This window comes from Girardinichthys multiradiatus, chromosome 15, assembly GCF_021462225.1.
Source record: "Girardinichthys multiradiatus isolate DD_20200921_A chromosome 15, DD_fGirMul_XY1, whole genome shotgun sequence".
Taxonomy (NCBI): Eukaryota; Metazoa; Chordata; class Actinopteri; order Cyprinodontiformes; family Goodeidae; genus Girardinichthys; species Girardinichthys multiradiatus.
In genome coordinates this window covers 23,643,048-23,659,615 of record NC_061808.1, presented here as the reverse complement: position 1 = coordinate 23,659,615, position 16,568 = coordinate 23,643,048, and the positions used below count along the sequence as shown (strand labels likewise).

General features: G+C 39.2%; 1 protein-coding gene across 1 annotated transcript in view; it reads right to left on the bottom strand.

The window, feature by feature from the left end:
- Positions 1-276: 276 nt before the first annotated feature.
- The window catches only part of syndig1l (synapse differentiation inducing 1-like), a 108,180-nt gene continuing 91,888 nt past the window's right edge, over positions 277-16,568 (bottom strand). The window contains exon 4 of the mRNA XM_047388680.1: positions 277-1,092. Coding sequence (XP_047244636.1) covers positions 1,045-1,092 — 48 coding nt within the window. The 3' untranslated portion in view covers positions 277-1,044. The remainder of the gene's footprint in view (positions 1,093-16,568) is intronic.

The window sequence follows — 16,568 nt, the reverse complement described above, 5'->3', positions numbered from 1 at the left end:
AAAGACTACTAATTTTATTCAATACACGTGAAAGAATATAAAATCATCATACATCATTTCTTTGGATATACTTGTTTATATTTTTGCAAAAGATAAGACAGATAACATGTGGCAGATAATATGTGGCTCCACACAGGCCTCTCCAGTCTCTTAGCTCCAGAATATGAGAATATGCTTGTTTCACTCCTCACTGCTTCAACTGTGTGTTTTAATAATTATTGCATGGATTACACATAAGGATATAAGGATATTTATTGTAACTCTTATGGAGTTAACTGTGAGCAGTTACTAAATGTTGCATGGATTACATGGAAAGATCTCACCTTATTTTGACACAACACACAATAAATTCATTTTTGTTTTCATTTTAGTGTTATTTGCAGCTTACTTCTTTCCATATACAGAAGGAGCTGACCACTTAATCAGATGAAGTCTTTCAACAAATCCTTCTTGACACTGTTGGAGGTTCCTCAAGCATTCATCCTTGAAGTCCTTCGCGCAGACGAAGAGGTATTTCCTCACTGATGTGGGTACATTTAACCAGGTTTGCTGTTATTTCTGATAGTGGATGGAGTCGGGTTTTAGGAGGAGCCGAATATATTCACGATGGCTGGGGCTGGCATCGTTTGAGTGTTTGAGTGCTTAGTGCTGGTTTCAGTTCTGGGTTTTTCCACGTGTCTCTTGACACCTAAAGAAGGCATTGGAACTTGGACAGGCAGGTTAGTCGATGGTAATGAGTTTGTGAGGGCTTTGGGTTGTACCTTCCAGGGGGGCTGTCAGAGGAGCAGCAATGAGATTCAGGGAGAACTTAACAGGAGGAAGAAGCCAAGGCGAGGAGAAAAACGACACAACAGATCTCTGAAAACCATGAATATGAGTCCAGCAAGGAGGTGAGTTTCTGACAAGGAAATAACAGCAAAGGTTAATGGTCTTAGCATTAGGAGATCAAACCACAGTATACGGAGGAAACCTGAGTACCACTTCAGTGCTCAAAATAATCTGGCATCTGCATCTTGGAAACCACCTCTCCGAAGCTCCTACTGATCACCTCAATGAGCTATAGCTGGTGGAGTGGCACTTCCCAGTCAAGCCCTGCAGCAGAGGGAAAAGAGGAAAAGAGAGAGAACAAGAGCGCACACCTGAACCTGCACCCAGCCCAGTAGATATGACAATGTTGATTAGCTAAAGGGGGTAGTTTATAGTAATAAACCTTATACTAACTTGAAAATTATGTAGTTGTTACATACAGGTCCTTCTCAAAATATTAGCATATTGTAATAAAGTTCATTATTTTCCATAATGTCATGATGAAAATATAACATTCATATATTTTAGATTCATTGCACACTAACTGAAATATTTCAGGTCTTTTATTGTCTTAATATGGATGATTTTGGCATACAGATCATGAAAACCCAAAATTCCTATCTCACAAAATTAGCATATTTCATCCGACCAATAAAAGAAAAGTGTTTTTAATACAAAAAACGTCAACCTTCAAATAATCATGTACAGTTATGCACTCAATACTTGGTCGGGAATCCTTTTGCAGAAATGACTGCTTCAATGCGGCGTGGCATGGAGGCAATCGGCCTGTGGCACTGCTGAGGTCTTATGGAGGCCCAGGATGCTTCGATGGCGGCCTTTAGCTCATCCAGAGTGTTGGGTCTTGAGTCTCTCAACGTTCTCTTCACAATATCCCACAGATTCTCTATGGGGTTCAGGTCAGGAGAGTTGGCAGGCCAATTGAGCACAGTGATACCATGGTCAGTAAACCATTTACCAGTGGTTTTGGCACTGTGAGCAGGTGCCAGGTCGTGCTGAAAAATAAAATCTTCATCTCCATGAAGCTTTTCAGTAGATGGAATCATGAAGTGCTCCAAAATCTCCTGATAGCTAGCTGCATTGACCCTGCCCTTGATAAAACACAGTGGACCAACACCAGCAGCTGACACGGCACCCCAGACCATCACTGACTGTGGGTACTTGACACTGGACTTCTGGCATTTTGGCATTTCCTTCTCCCCAGTCTTCCTCCAGACTCTGGCATCTTGATTTCCGAATGACATGCAGAATTTGCTTTCATCCGAAAAAAGTACTTTGGACCACTGAGCAACAGTCCAGTGCTGCTTCTCTGTAGCCCAGGTCTGGGGAATGCGGCACCTGTAGCCCATTTCCTGCACACGCCTGTGCACGGTGGCTCTGGATGTTTCTACTCCCGACTCAGTCCACTGCTTCCGCAGGTCCCCCAAGGTCTGGAATCGGCCCTTCTCCACAATCTTCCTCAGGGTCCGTTCACCTCTTCTCGTTGTGCAGCGTTTTCTGCCACACTTTTTCCTTCCCACAGACTTCCCACTGAGGTGTCTTGGTACAGCACTCTGGGAACAGCCTATTTGTTCAGAAATTTCTTTCTGTGTCTTACCCTCTTGCTTGAGGGTGTCAATAGTGGCCTTCTGGACAGCAGTCAGGTCGGCAGTCTTACCCATGATTGGGGTTTTGAGTGATGAACCAGGCTGGGAGTTTTAAAGGCCTCAGGAATCTTTTGCAGGTGTTTAGAGTTAACTCGTTGATTCAGATGATTAGGTTCATAGCTCGTTTAGAGACCCTTTTAATGATATGCTAATTTTGTGAGATAGGAATTTTGGGTTTTCATGAGCTGTATGCCAAAATCATCCGTATTAAGACAATAAAAGACCTGAAATATTTCAGTTAGTGTGCAATGAATCTAAAATATATGAATGTTAAATTTTCATCATGACATTATGGAAAATAATTAACTTTATCACAATATGCTAATATTTTGAGAAGGACCTGTACACTCTCCCTGCATGTCTTGTTAAGTGAGGTGAAGTACAAAAAGATTAATAAAACGAGACAAAGGTCACATAAACCCAGGGCATGGTAGGATGTCCCTGGGCTGCAACAGTCTCAATTGTCTTCACATGTATGTTGGAACTACATCTTCAACTCCCATACTCCTGTGATGTACCCTTCCTCAGGATAGGGTGGCATCAATCTAATTCGTCATCAATTATTACAACATTACATGGAACATTGGTTATTTGCATGACCTCAAGATGAAATGGTAATTTTAAATTTAGAGACACAATCCAAATGTAAAGCTGTTTTACACAGAAACATGTGTGACAAGTGCTTTGATTCTGAACAACACAACATATCTTTGCTGGGCCCAGTAGATTTTAACTGGAGCAAAGCAATCTGTGACAAGACCTCAATGCACCCAATTAGGGGAGATTGCAAACAAGCACAAAGAAACTGAAGTGTACACAGATCACTGAGAACCAATCACTCCAACAATCTGTGACCGGCATCTTAATCGGTTTTTTATTTTTTGTTTTTAGTAGTTAAAGTGTAACTTACTCCAACTGCAAATTGCTCCATACTTCATCTGAAGTAGATGTAGAAGCATTTGTATAATTGAAGTTCTAAAATGAGTATTAACCTCTTCAGAAGATATGATCTGCCCACACCCTCATCACGGCTGCTCATTTCTTCCTTTCCCTCATGATCATTTAAACTAATCCAGGACCTTTCATCTCAGAGGTTGAGTTGTTGCATTCTGTATGCAAGCCTGCAGTTGGAAAACACTAGCTACCTGGTTATGTTTTTGGTCAGCCTGTGACTTATAGGAAATTAAGATGCAGTTTGCAAATGATTTAGTTTTAACTTATGGCTAAACAAAAAAAGCAGATGAACAAGAATTATGATAACAACCCCATAATGTCTAAGATTATTATCAACAAATGGTTACATTTGGATAACAAAATCCATACTCAATTTATAACACTGTATAAATATATTGCTTGCCTATATTGACTTTATTAAATTGTATTGATCAACTTTGAATGTTTACTATAGCTAGCATTAGCTTCCACTAATGTCTTAGGAAGTAAAATGTTAATGTTATCTTAAGTGAGTGGTTCTCAAACGTTTTCTGTTGCTACCCCCTTTGAAGAAAGAAAACATTCAGGCCACCCCATACGACCAAACATCAACCAAATGGGTAAAATATGTAACTTTTACTGAAGAAGATAAAATTATGACTATTCTTCCTCAAAACTGATCAAATATAAACCGATAAACATAACATAATATAAAATGTGCAATTACATATTTTAGAACAGTAGTAATAAAGTTCTTTGTTTTCAACAAAGATAAAACAGCCAATGTGTGCTAACTTTATAGTATCATAGTATTACTACAATGAGCCTTTTATGCACTGTACACCTTTTCAATACAAGAACAATAAGGTGCAACCTGAGTAAAGAACAAAGACAAATGCATCTTTTGGCAAAAAACAATTAAGTCTCTTCACTAATTGTCCTCATTTGTCTTTGTTCTGGTTGTACATGACACATTGCCTATTTTTCTTTTTCCCCTGTAATATATTTCTCCATTTTAAAGACAGAAGACCCTTTCTGGACTTGTCTGTGTTTCCCCTGCTTGTTGTATTTATTATGCCACCCCCAAATGAGTCAGAGTCCCCCAACATTCATTTTAGTTCCGTGCGCGTATTTTCTGGACAAAAAAATTAAAGACAAGGCTGTTTTCACAGTTTGAGAATGACTTTGAATTTTATACAGCGTAACTTTACCTTAAGAGTATTTCTCATTTCACTCTGTGGCAGAGGTTCAGTAAAGGTTAGCTCGTTTCATATTGTCCATTCGCCTCCTTTTGGTCTCCCTTGTGTCACCATTTTGGCTCAAAGTGAGGTTAAAACTACCCAACTTCTTTGCAAACTGTATAAGCCCAGCATTTCAGATAGTTGAGTTAGTAAGACACTAAAGAAACAATAGCTCGAAAGGCTGAGTGAAGATTTCATACAGCCACTCGTGGGGCATCCTGCTGAGAGTATGACAACTTTATCAATTTTTTTTTAGTAGCCGCAACCCCCTGTTGTATCTTTGTTCTTGCCTTTTAAACTGTTTGTTGTTATTTGATGGCTCTCCCTGGACTTAAGACATTAATCTGGGGTTAAATAAAAATTCCCCTTTGTTGGTCCTTAATATTTATTGGCACACAGGACCTGCAGCTTTAATTGTACTCCCAAATTAAAACATGGGCACAAAAAACAGCTAACCTAGGACATTTTCATAAAAGTTTGTTTAAAAATTGTACAGTGAAGAATAACTTTTGGGAAACAAGAGTGATATCGCTTGCTTAGATTTGTGTATAATTAAGAAAAGCAGCATGAATGATGAAATCACCAGTCTTAAGGAAAGGCCATGCATATTGATGTTCCACTGTGGTTCTTTTATTATGTGTAATAAAGTGATTTGGAGAGCGCATATCCAGCAGAATTGTTCAATAAGACTCCATTAAAGAACTTCCTGGGGCTTTAATAGATGAAATGCTTGGATTATATCAAAGCAATTATTTGGAAACAGCATGATTTCTTTAGAACAAAATCTCATTATTTTCCATTAAAGTGAGCGCATGATGCTGCAGGGCTGCTGGCAGATACATGTTGTAAACATTAAAACAAAACTGAAGTGGTGGAGAGAGAGAGACAAAACACAAGATTAAGCAAATGTTTATAAAGTCCCCTAAAAAGGAGAAAAAGGCATCTATCTCCAAATACTTTCCATGATTCATATCAGTATTCACACTGTTACAAAAGGGATCGCTGAACACTGCTGGAAACATTGTTGTTTTAAAGGAAATGAAATGAAGCAAAACAGAAAGGCAAATCCCACACTTTCCTTCATACCCCAATTAATTAGTTCCAAGTTATCCATGAGAGCAACACACCCGATAAGAGCAGGACAAACAGAAGACAATTACTAATGCTTCCCTGTGAGCTTAGAGCTTCCAAACACCAGCACCACTGATTGAAAACATTTAAGACATCTTGAGGGCTGATTGGACAGGTGTTGCTGGGTGCACGCAAATACTTGCTTCGCCTGGCAGCACATTATATCATTTCTTAGCCAAGTAAACACCCTTATCTCACTGCATCCATCAAGCATGGGAAATGAGACTTTGCATGAAAAGAAGCCATCTATAACAACAGCTGTGGATGAACAAACCCTTGGGACCAGAGAAACTCATGCAGACAGAAACACACTCCCCTACACACACTTTCAACATGGTTCAACACTTCAAAGTTTTTTAATAAGTACTTGTGCTTTACAGTGCTGTAATTTTGTTGCTGCTGCAGCATTGACAATGTATTGATTCTGATGCCTCCACGCAAAGCTACCTTTGGACTTGCAACAAGAATTTATCGACTGGAAAGCCTTGCAGGTGGGTTTCTTTGCCGAAAAACATAATTAATAATTGATTAGGAGTCAATGGGTCTGCGTGTTGCCAAAAAAAAAACAAAAAAAAAAACTGCAGGATTGGCAACCTTAATCAGATAGGTAGCTGTGTGTTAAACCTTAGGCTTTTTTACACTGTCATTGTTAACTGCTATTGGCTTCATTTTGACATGTTTTAGGCACCTTATTTGCTACATTTTAGGGTCTCAATCACAAAGCAAATAGCACTAACAATATACCAGTGAAAATACATCCATCAAGAGCTGAAAAAGTCAATATTTTGTACTTTTTGTAGAGAGGACAACTATATATTTTCTCACATATTCTACACAAATAATAGCTGTGCTACTGTTGGCATTAAAAACAAGAAAGCATTTGTCCCTTCTTGACATGTATAGCATCTTGGTTTTTTTGGATTAATTGATTTATAGGTTGTTGTGCAATATGCTTAAGATATTTAATATTCAATTAAATAATCTAATAATAGTTTGTTGAGTATTGTCCTGTGAATACCAGCCCAATATGGCGATATTAGAACAATAGATGAAAGAGTATTTCGAGCACCGGCATTCTGAAAACAGCAAACTGCACACATATGGAATAAATTCACAACATCTTCTCCTAAAAATAAGAATTTCTTAAGGAAAACATATGTACAAATAAAAATACAAGGGAACCAATAAAACTGATGGAATGACATGACAGTTCAATGTAGATATTTATGTTTAAGAACCAAGGTTTGTCTTGAGAAATTTGAAAATGAGGTCAAATTAGTTGTTAAAACTAATTAAGGACAACAGTTGTTATTTGATGGATCTCCCTGGACTTCTTGCCACGTTTTTGTCAAAACATAGCAAAACACCATGAAATTAACAATATTTAGATTGTTTCACTCTAAACTAATTTTCTCTGTCCAAATGTCACCTCTTACGTGAACAGTTCTGAAGAACAGGAGGTCCAAAGGGTGTTACGTTGAGTAGCAAAGGTAAACGCAGATCCGTGGCTTCTGCTCTCAGTACCAGCTGGGGTAGCTTATGCTGGATCAGCACGCATCAGGTATGCAGAATTGCAGTTTTGATGCCTTCTTCTTCAGCTTTGATTAGAGACACTGTCTCATCTGGGGAGAACTCTGGCTCAGATTCCTTTTCTGCAGAAGCTCAGAAAAAAAAGGTTCAAGACAAGCTTGTCTTAATTACTTTTTTTATGAACGCTGGATTCATGAACAGGAGCCTTTGACGTCCTCGACTGGCAGGTACACTAAAACCAGATCATTGGATCCAAGGATTATTCCAAAATGTAGAGTCTTAATCCCACCAACAAGTTTTAAAAACCTTCAGCTTATGTGCATTGCCTCTCCGTTAGCTGCTAGGCAGCAGGATAGACAGAGAGGTGTGGCCGTAGAGCCTGCTTTGTTAGTGGCTCCATAACACCACAGGGATTCCAGCTGTAACTCCACCTTCCTTGTTCCTGGACTAAAAGTAGGTTAATGTTGTATTTAAAGATGCAGAGTTTTCCACCAGCCTTTTTTTTTTTCTTTTTTTTTAAAGATTTGTTTTGTGGCACTAGTGGCTTTTATTTTGTAATTTTTCTTGTAAAGTAGGCGATAGGTAATGGGGTGAAGAGAAGGCACAGGTCACCATGGCTGGGACTCAAACCAGGAAATAGCTGTGTCGAAGAGGCCGAAGCCTCACCATATATAGGCAATGCGCTGTACTGCTGTGCCAGCGCCGCACCCAACAGCCTCTTAATTTTAGTCCATGTTTCAACCCATGGCTAGGGCACAACAAGGTCCTTGGTTTGTCCCAGACAAAGAGGGACATCCTGTGCCTTTTCTTGTCACAGTGAGCTTTAGGTACCAAAGCATCACTCTTGGAGCAATACTGGTGACATTTGGTCTTCTTTAAAAATTAAATTTTATTATTTATATGTTTTTTATGTTTTTATTTAAGTTAATTTATGTTTATCTGTCAACAAATTTTTCAGTACCACTGGAAAGTATTTCTATCCCTTCACATTTCATACTTTGTTATGTTACAGACTTAAACTAAAATAGATTTGGGTATTTCTTTTCTCGCCATCTTGGGGGGCAGCTGGAGCCTGTTTCTGTTGTTTTAGCGTAATCAGTGAAGCAAGACTCCAGCCCATTTAATTTAACAATGGGGAAAACTTACTTAATTGTGGGTTGTGCTGCGAGTGGTGGTCAAGACCAACGTTCATTCTATCATCTGCTAGCCGTCCTAGAAAATCAGTGTGAGAAAACAAAAACACTGAGTACACAACGTGGACTACTGTGGCTGAATCGGATATCTGGTGCGGTTTTGGACGGCTTGAATCTCACTCATGCCCAAGTGTGCAGTGCATATTTTGTGACAAGTAAATAAATGTTCATCTGCATTTATTGTAATAATATTCTGGAAAGTTGTCTGCCAAGACTGTGAGCTGATCAGCGCTGTTATTCTGTAAATCTATTATCTAGTAATATAACTATTATGTAATTATTATATAAAAGGAAATATTGAACTTACCATGGATTTTTGCCTATGTTGGGGCTATGAAAAATAGTTGCATACTAAATTATGTGCAGCCAATTTTCCAGATTTGTTAAACATGTGGCTCCACCTTGTTTATGGCTGCAATTTTCTCGAGGTACATGGCCTTATCAGTAAGCTGTAATGACTCTAGATACTTATCCATGGTCGAAAAAGTAAGCACTGTTGTAATGTGAAAAGCGTGAAGCGCTATGGAGACACCCTAAGATGGTGGACTGGAAATGAGGCTGTGACTTCAGTGACGTCAGTGAAAATCTCCATTCTCTTAAATGAAAAGGCAACCACAGTGCTAAAAGAAAAAAAGGTGCAATCATTTTATTGCCAAATACATTTTATTCCAGTGTTAAATAAATATTTTGTCAAAGCACTTTCAAGTCTTCTTGGGATTGTCTTTCTAAGCTTAGCACACCTTTTTGGGAGTATGTTCCTCCATTCTTTTTTGCAGATCCTCTCAAGCTTGCTGGACAGTGTCAGTGACATCCATTTTAAGGTAATTCTTGTTCAATTTGAAATAATTTTTGGTGCTTTATGGCCAGTCAAAGACATTCAAAGAAGTCCTTTGTTATTATGGCTATGTGCCCATGGGTGCAGTGTTGTGCTTGATGATACATTGCCAACCTAGACTTAGTAATAGACCATTCTGGAACAGGCTTTCTCTCCACATTTGATTGCTGTTGTGTGGAGCAGCAGCTCAGTTAGGGTTGTAGAAACACGTCACCACACCATGATGCTGCCACCATCATGCTTAGTAGGGATGGAGTTAGGCCAGATATGAGCAGTGCTTGTTTGTCTCCAGACATGAAGCTTGGAGCTCAGACCAAAAAGTTCTATTTTGGCAATAGACTCGATAATTTTATTTCTTCTTGTTGGACAACATTCGAGGTGCTTTTTGGCAAAATTCATGTGGGCTCCCATATGCCGTTTAGTGATGACTGGCTTCTGCCTGTCCACCATTAAGGCCTAATTGATAAAGTGTGTTAGCAATAGTTGACCATTCTGGATGGTTCTCTGTAGATACAAAAGGAACATTGGTGCTCTGTTGTAATGGCCATTGGGCCCTTAGTCACCTCTCTAAACAAGGCTCTTGTTCTCTGATTATTCAGATTGGTTCGGCAGCAACTTCTATATGCTCAGAAAGTCTTGGATTCTAAACATCAAATGTTAATATTAGGAATTCTTGCACACTTTTGCAGGAATAATTAACAACACAATTTGCAAAGATATTCTTTACTGGAAAACAAAAATTATACTTTCTACAACGTTTTTTTGTTAAAAATGTTATCAAATGTTAAAAATAAAAGGCCCTGCCAATGAGCAAACAAATAATAAGTAAGTCCTAATGGTTTCCCTATTTATACATCTGTACTTCCTCCTGAGATCCGAATTCTGGTTGAATATAAATAAAGAACCAAGTATAACTTCAGTTGGTTGAAGGGATTGTTCCCAGCTTTTAGCGAGAGATAACATTTTTTAGCCTTGATCTGTTCTTTTTCTCCATGTCAGTGACATTATTCATTCTCTTTGTAAATGCTAATCAGAAGAATCTCTTACTTTGCTATTCCTCTTTCACTTATTTTTAGGATTTATTTCTTCCTCTTTACAGAATGGGCTTGAGTTCACTGGCAAGATAGGTTTTTTTTTTTTTCCAGGTTCTCAGAAGACAAAGGAAAGATGTCAACATGCATGATTGTTTTGTCACTGGAGTCTTGTAAACTTGGCTGTTCCCAATGGATGTCAACAAAGCCTTCTTGTAGACTGACTCGCCACTGGATGGGGCTGACATAAAGAGATAATTGAGTGTCAATTAGCGACAGAGGCAACAACATAAGAGTCAGCGGGAAGGCAGTAAATCGCTGTCTGTCTGTCAAACGGCCTTGGCTGCTATGGTCTTGTCTTTATTCTCCTTTTGCTCTGTCTCTATTTCACTCTGAAATATCCTGCTCTTTAGCTGTCTCTCATGCGGCCTGGTGTCACTGTCTGTGATAGTATTTATAGTACAGATGACTTTATTTTGCTTCCGCCCGACAACATCGTTGCAAAATGACTGCTCCAGTTTGGTCACAACAATCAAGTAAATGGTTTCCATGTGAAAAATATTCACCATGCAGCAGATAAATTCTCCCCCTCAGGCCTTTCTTTTCCTGAAAGACTAAAATGTCTCAGTCACATTTGATAGGTTACCCTTAAAGTACCCTTTTCAGTTCAACTATTAATACCTCTTAAACTTTTTCACATCCTGCCTCATTACATCAGCACTCTTCAATGTATTTACTCTGATTTTATGTGATGGACCTACACAAAGTACCACATAACAAAGAAATAGAAAGAAAAATAAAAAGGTTTTTCTTCTTTTTGACAAATATAGATATGTAAAGCGTGGCATGCATTTGCATTCAGCCCGGCCCTTTACAAGTGCAGCCACAAAGATAAGATAAGCACTGTTATTTTTATCCATAAATGTGCAGCCAGCACGTGCATGTCTATTGGTCAGCATAGACACAAACTGAGAAGGGATTTATGTCTGGTGTAAAAATATATAAACATACTCACTTTGTCTGCCTCTGGACTATGAAGTAAATTTTGGATTGGCTGAATTACTGGATCAGATGTTCTCTTCAGTGTCATGACCTGTTATCCTGCCATTGTTTATGCGGGTAGGCACAGAGCAAAAAAAATGCTTCTCGGTTTGTGGTAATGCTGACCAATAGAAATGGTCACACTTGGCACACACCGATCAATAACAATGCAATGCCTAACACCCACGGCAACCAATAAAATGCCTCTTTGCTCCACTCTTTTTTGATTGTGAAGTTTTTCAAAGTTTTATTTTTGAAAGTCATTCTTTGCTTTCAATACAGTGGAACAGAAGAAAACACAACATTCCCTCCGTAAAAGAAGGTGGTAGCAGCATCATGCTGCTGGAGGCTTTTTACAGTAGAGACAGGGAAGTTGGTCAGAGGGGTGGAATTAAATGCAGGGCAGTCTTGGAAGACTTAAGACTGTGGTTGAAGTTCAACCTCCAGCAGGGCAACAACAATCATAGCCACAGAAGAATGGCTTAGACCAAAGCATTTTCATGTGTTAGACTGGCCTAGTAAAACTTAAGACCCAAATCAAACTGTGTCTGTGGCGAGACTTGTAAATAGCTATTCAGATACATCAATTCCATTGTCTTTCACTTATCCGAGGTAGCAGTTCTAGCAGGGAAACTCAGACATCCCTCTCCCCAGCCACACTCTCCAGTTCCTTTTTGGGAACTAAGGTGATTCAGAGTAGAAGAGACATATCGTCCATCCATTAAGTTCTGGGTCTTCACTGGGGTGTCCTCCCAGCTGGACGTGCCAAGAAAAGAGTCGTTCAGGAGGCATCCTGATCACATGCCTGAACCACCTGAACTGGCTCCTTTCAATGCGTAGAAGCAACGGCTCTACACTGAGCCTCCCCAGGATAACTGCATACCTTATTCTGTCTCTACCAGTGATCCAATCTCATTTCAGGTGACAGGATGGATTGCTGAGCTAATTTGCACTACTTCATGTTTGTGTATCATACAAAGTCCCACTAAAATACAGTTATGTTTGTGGTTATTATTTGACAAAATATCATAAGGACTGTACAGAGTTTAAGTCTCTGTACATAGCAAAACAAATTAGATGTGTTAAGGTATGAATAGTTAGATGCAGTTCTGTTTTAGCTGCAACAAATTATTCAAACAAACCTGCAGCAGAGTTCCTCTCCAACTAGGTTTGAGCTTTTTCAAACAGTGCAGCAAAGTGCTTAATCTTGTGTATACAGTGCCTTGTGACAACCTGTATTCTAAATGTTTTAATACCAGATGAATCTGCACAAAATAGTCTAAGTTAGTCAAGTGATATGAGAAAAAAAAGATAAAAAGAACTATTAAAAATCCACATCCTTTGCCATGAAACCCCTAACAAAGTTCTGGTGGAAACAATTACCTTCAAAAGTCTCATAATTGATGAAATGCAGTCAACCTGTCTGCAATCTAAGTGTCACATGATCTGCCAGTATAAACACACCTTTTTCTGAAAGGCCCCAGAGGTTGTAACACCACTAAGCAAGAGGCATCAAGCCATGAACACCAAAAAGCTCTTTAAACAAGTCAGGGATAAAGTTGTTGAGATGTTCAAGTCAGGGTAGGGTTATAAAAAATATCCTAATCTTTGATGGTCCCCTGGAGTACCATCAAATCTATCATGTTCAAATGGAAAGCACATGGTACCACAACAATCCTGCCAAGAGAGGGCAGCCCACCAAAACTCACAGACCAGGCAAGAAGGGTATTAATCAGAGAGGCAGCACAGAGACCAAAGGTAACCCTGAATGAGTTGCAGAGTTCCACATTAGAGACTGGAGCATCTGTCCATTGGACCACAATAAACTGTACACTGTACAGAGCTTGGCTTTATGGAAGAGTGGCCAGAAGAAAAGCCATTACTTAGTGTTAAACATAAGGAGGCATGTTTTGAGTTTGCCAAAAGGCGTGTGGGCAACTCTCCAAATGTATGGAGGAAGGTGTTCTAGTCAGATGAGACTAAAATTGAACTTTTTGACAACCAAGAAAAACTATGTCTGGCACAAACCCAACACATCCCATCAACCTAAGAACACCATCATCAGAGTGAAACATTGCATATACTGTGGGGATGTTTGTCAGCGGCAGGGACTGAGAAACTGGTCAGAGTCAAGGGAAAGATGTATGGTGCTAAACACAGGGATATTCTTGAGCAAAGCCTGTGTCAGTCTGTCCGTGATTTGAGACTGGGGCGGAGGTTCACCTTCCAACAGGACAATGATCCAAAGTATACTGCTAAAGCAACACTCAAGTGGTTTAAGGGGAAATATTTAAATGTGCTGGAATGGCTTAGTCAAAGTCCAGACCTAAATCCAATTGAGAATCTGTGGTTAGACTTGACAATCACTTTTCACAAGCGACAACCATCCAACATAAAGGAGCTGGAGCAGTTTTGCCTTGAGGAATGGGTAGAAATCTCAGTGTCAGCATTTGGCAAGCTCATAGAGACTTATCCAAAGCCATTTGTACCTGGAATTGCTACAAAGTACTGACTTTAGGGAGGTTTAACAGCTATGTACACTGAACTTTTATGTTATTTTATCTTATTAGTTGATTGCTTCTCAATAAAAAAACATAATACATGTACAAAGTTGGCATGACCTGTGAATGGGGTGAATACTTTTGCAAGGCACTGTAATTTCAGACCTAAAGTGTTTACTGAAGGAGCAAATATGCAAATCACTGTGCATAGCAACAAGGCAGGTTGGTAGACTCTTAATTAGACTTTGGCTTGCAGATAATAGAGGTGTGTGTAAGGTTAAGCCTCCTACAAGGAAACTCCTGTTTGTTGAGTAATGGAGTATTAAACGAAAATTCAACATGGAAAACTCATCATTACCTCCAGCTTCGTCTAATTACTCCTCCATGCAGCTCTGCTCCACCAATCAGCGTCAAGTCTGCATTTCTCCCCGGCCAATCATCCTTCAAGGCTCCACTTTAAAAGATCTTCGTCCATGGAACCCTCCGTTCTTCAACTGAACTTTAACCCACCTCCACCCCATCTCCACCGTTTGGCTTCCAAACTCCTTCCAAATTTCCTCAGGCCTCCACTCCACCACCAGGATCGGATCCCGGGGGAAGACATCTTTAAATCTAACCCTAAGATGTTCATTCAAGCACATGTCATTCTCAGATTTCACGTCTTCCACTGGGGTCCAAGAGCCAAAGATATAAACATTTACTAATAAACTTTTCTAATTGCATCCCTGTCTTCTCTTGTGAGTCTTTCCAGGTTGAAATGTTATTTCAAGTGTAGTCAAATTAAAACAAAGCTAAATATGAGTGGTGACACCGAGGTACAAGTAGAGGCTGAGACAGCAAACTTCTAATAGTTTCCAGCACCGTGGGATGACTAAGGTTCGAAGAAAAAACTATGAACTGGAGAAGTTTTAACTGACAGCTGCAGGGAATGAGGCAGGTGTACTGTTAAAGATAATGACAGTAGCAAGTGTGTGTGGGAGGCACTGGCATTATTCAAAGAGTTACTGTTTCTATTTCATGTCGTCTCTATCCCACTGTCGTGTACGTATCCAGGCTGCTGAGAGAATCTGTAATAAAAGTCCCACTGAGGTGCTATTACCTCAATCAAGCAGAAGCACCCTGAAGACAAGGTGGTTCAAATGCCATTCATCTCAAATGCTGAATTGTTAATGTGACAGCTATCTGGCTGGAGTTAAAATCTGTAGACAGATTTATTGCACTAAAACGTTGCTTATCATTATTCTTAACATTTAGGTACATTTTATGACTTTCCAAAATTAGAGAACATTTTATTCCGCTATTTTATTCAAACTTGCAGTTGCTGACTTGAAGTTCCAGGTTTCATGAGAAAAAGTGCAACTTTACAGGTGTGGAAAAAAATGTATCTCACATACAATATGACAGTTATCTGTTTAGTTATGTAGTTACATAATGCGGGGCGATTGTGGCTCAGGTGATAGGAGTCTGTCCTGTAACCGGTGGGTTGACGGGCAAGACACTTCACTGGCCTTGCCTGCTGATTGTGGTCAGAGGGCCCGGTGGTACCGATTGTATGGGAGTCTTGCTTCTGTCAGTCTGCCACAGGGTAGCTGTGGCTACACTGTAGTTTATCACTGTCAGTGTGTGAATGCGTGGATGCCTGATTGTAGTGTAAAGTGCTCTGGAGTCCTTGGACTAGATAAAGCGCTATACAACTTCAGACCATTTACCATATTATTATGAATATTGTGGCTTTTGATTGGGGTCCCAGTAAAGGCATTTTAAATTAGCACAATTGGAGCCCCAGAATAAATTATTTCTCCCAATAGCTGTGTAGAGTCCACCACTGTCTCTTTCTTTAGGAGTGAGACTCAAGCTTTTCCTATATTTCTCACAGTACCCAGATAAATCTCACTCCAAATAAGAAAATAGTTTCCACTCAAAGCAAAACATTTATTTTTTCAAGCTGCTTTTTGTAACTGGACAATTTTCTTGAGGTCTACATCATTTTGCAGATACTTGATTTTCAGTATTAGAGAGCAATATAAATAGGCACCTTAACAATGGAATTAGTGTTAAGTAAACCATATATCATGGTCAATGCAGTTGTTCAGTTGTTTTTATGGCAAAGCATTGTTAACCCAAATGTATTTTCCAGAAAATAAATTGGTACCATAAGTAACATCCCATGTTTTTTAATATTTACTCCTCCAACATCTCTACCTAACTTAAAGCTTGACACAAAAGTTGCTAACTCTGCTGTTTTTTGTTCTTTGTAACTTTATGTCAGTCACAACATTGAGGAAACATGTGGCAACCTTTTACAAGAATAATTAAGATCACTTCTTATTATGATGTGTGAGGCTTCCACAACATTAGGCTGTGGACATTATTTTGCTGATCTAATGAATTTGGGGATTATGTTTTTAGCAAACTGTTTATCACACTTTACAATTACAGCCACAGGGAAATAGACTTTATTGGCTGCTGCAGCTCCCTGTCTGTCTATGTCACGTGACCTTCTGTGCACTGTGCTCAGGTACAGATGGCTGGAAATAACTGGAAACACTAGTCATTAAGTTTAACTATGCTTAAAGCAAAGCACTGAATTTATGAAGCAGAGCAATGCTTTCTGTTAGTTTGAATAGAAACAATAAATAAAAATAAAGAAAATCAATGAAT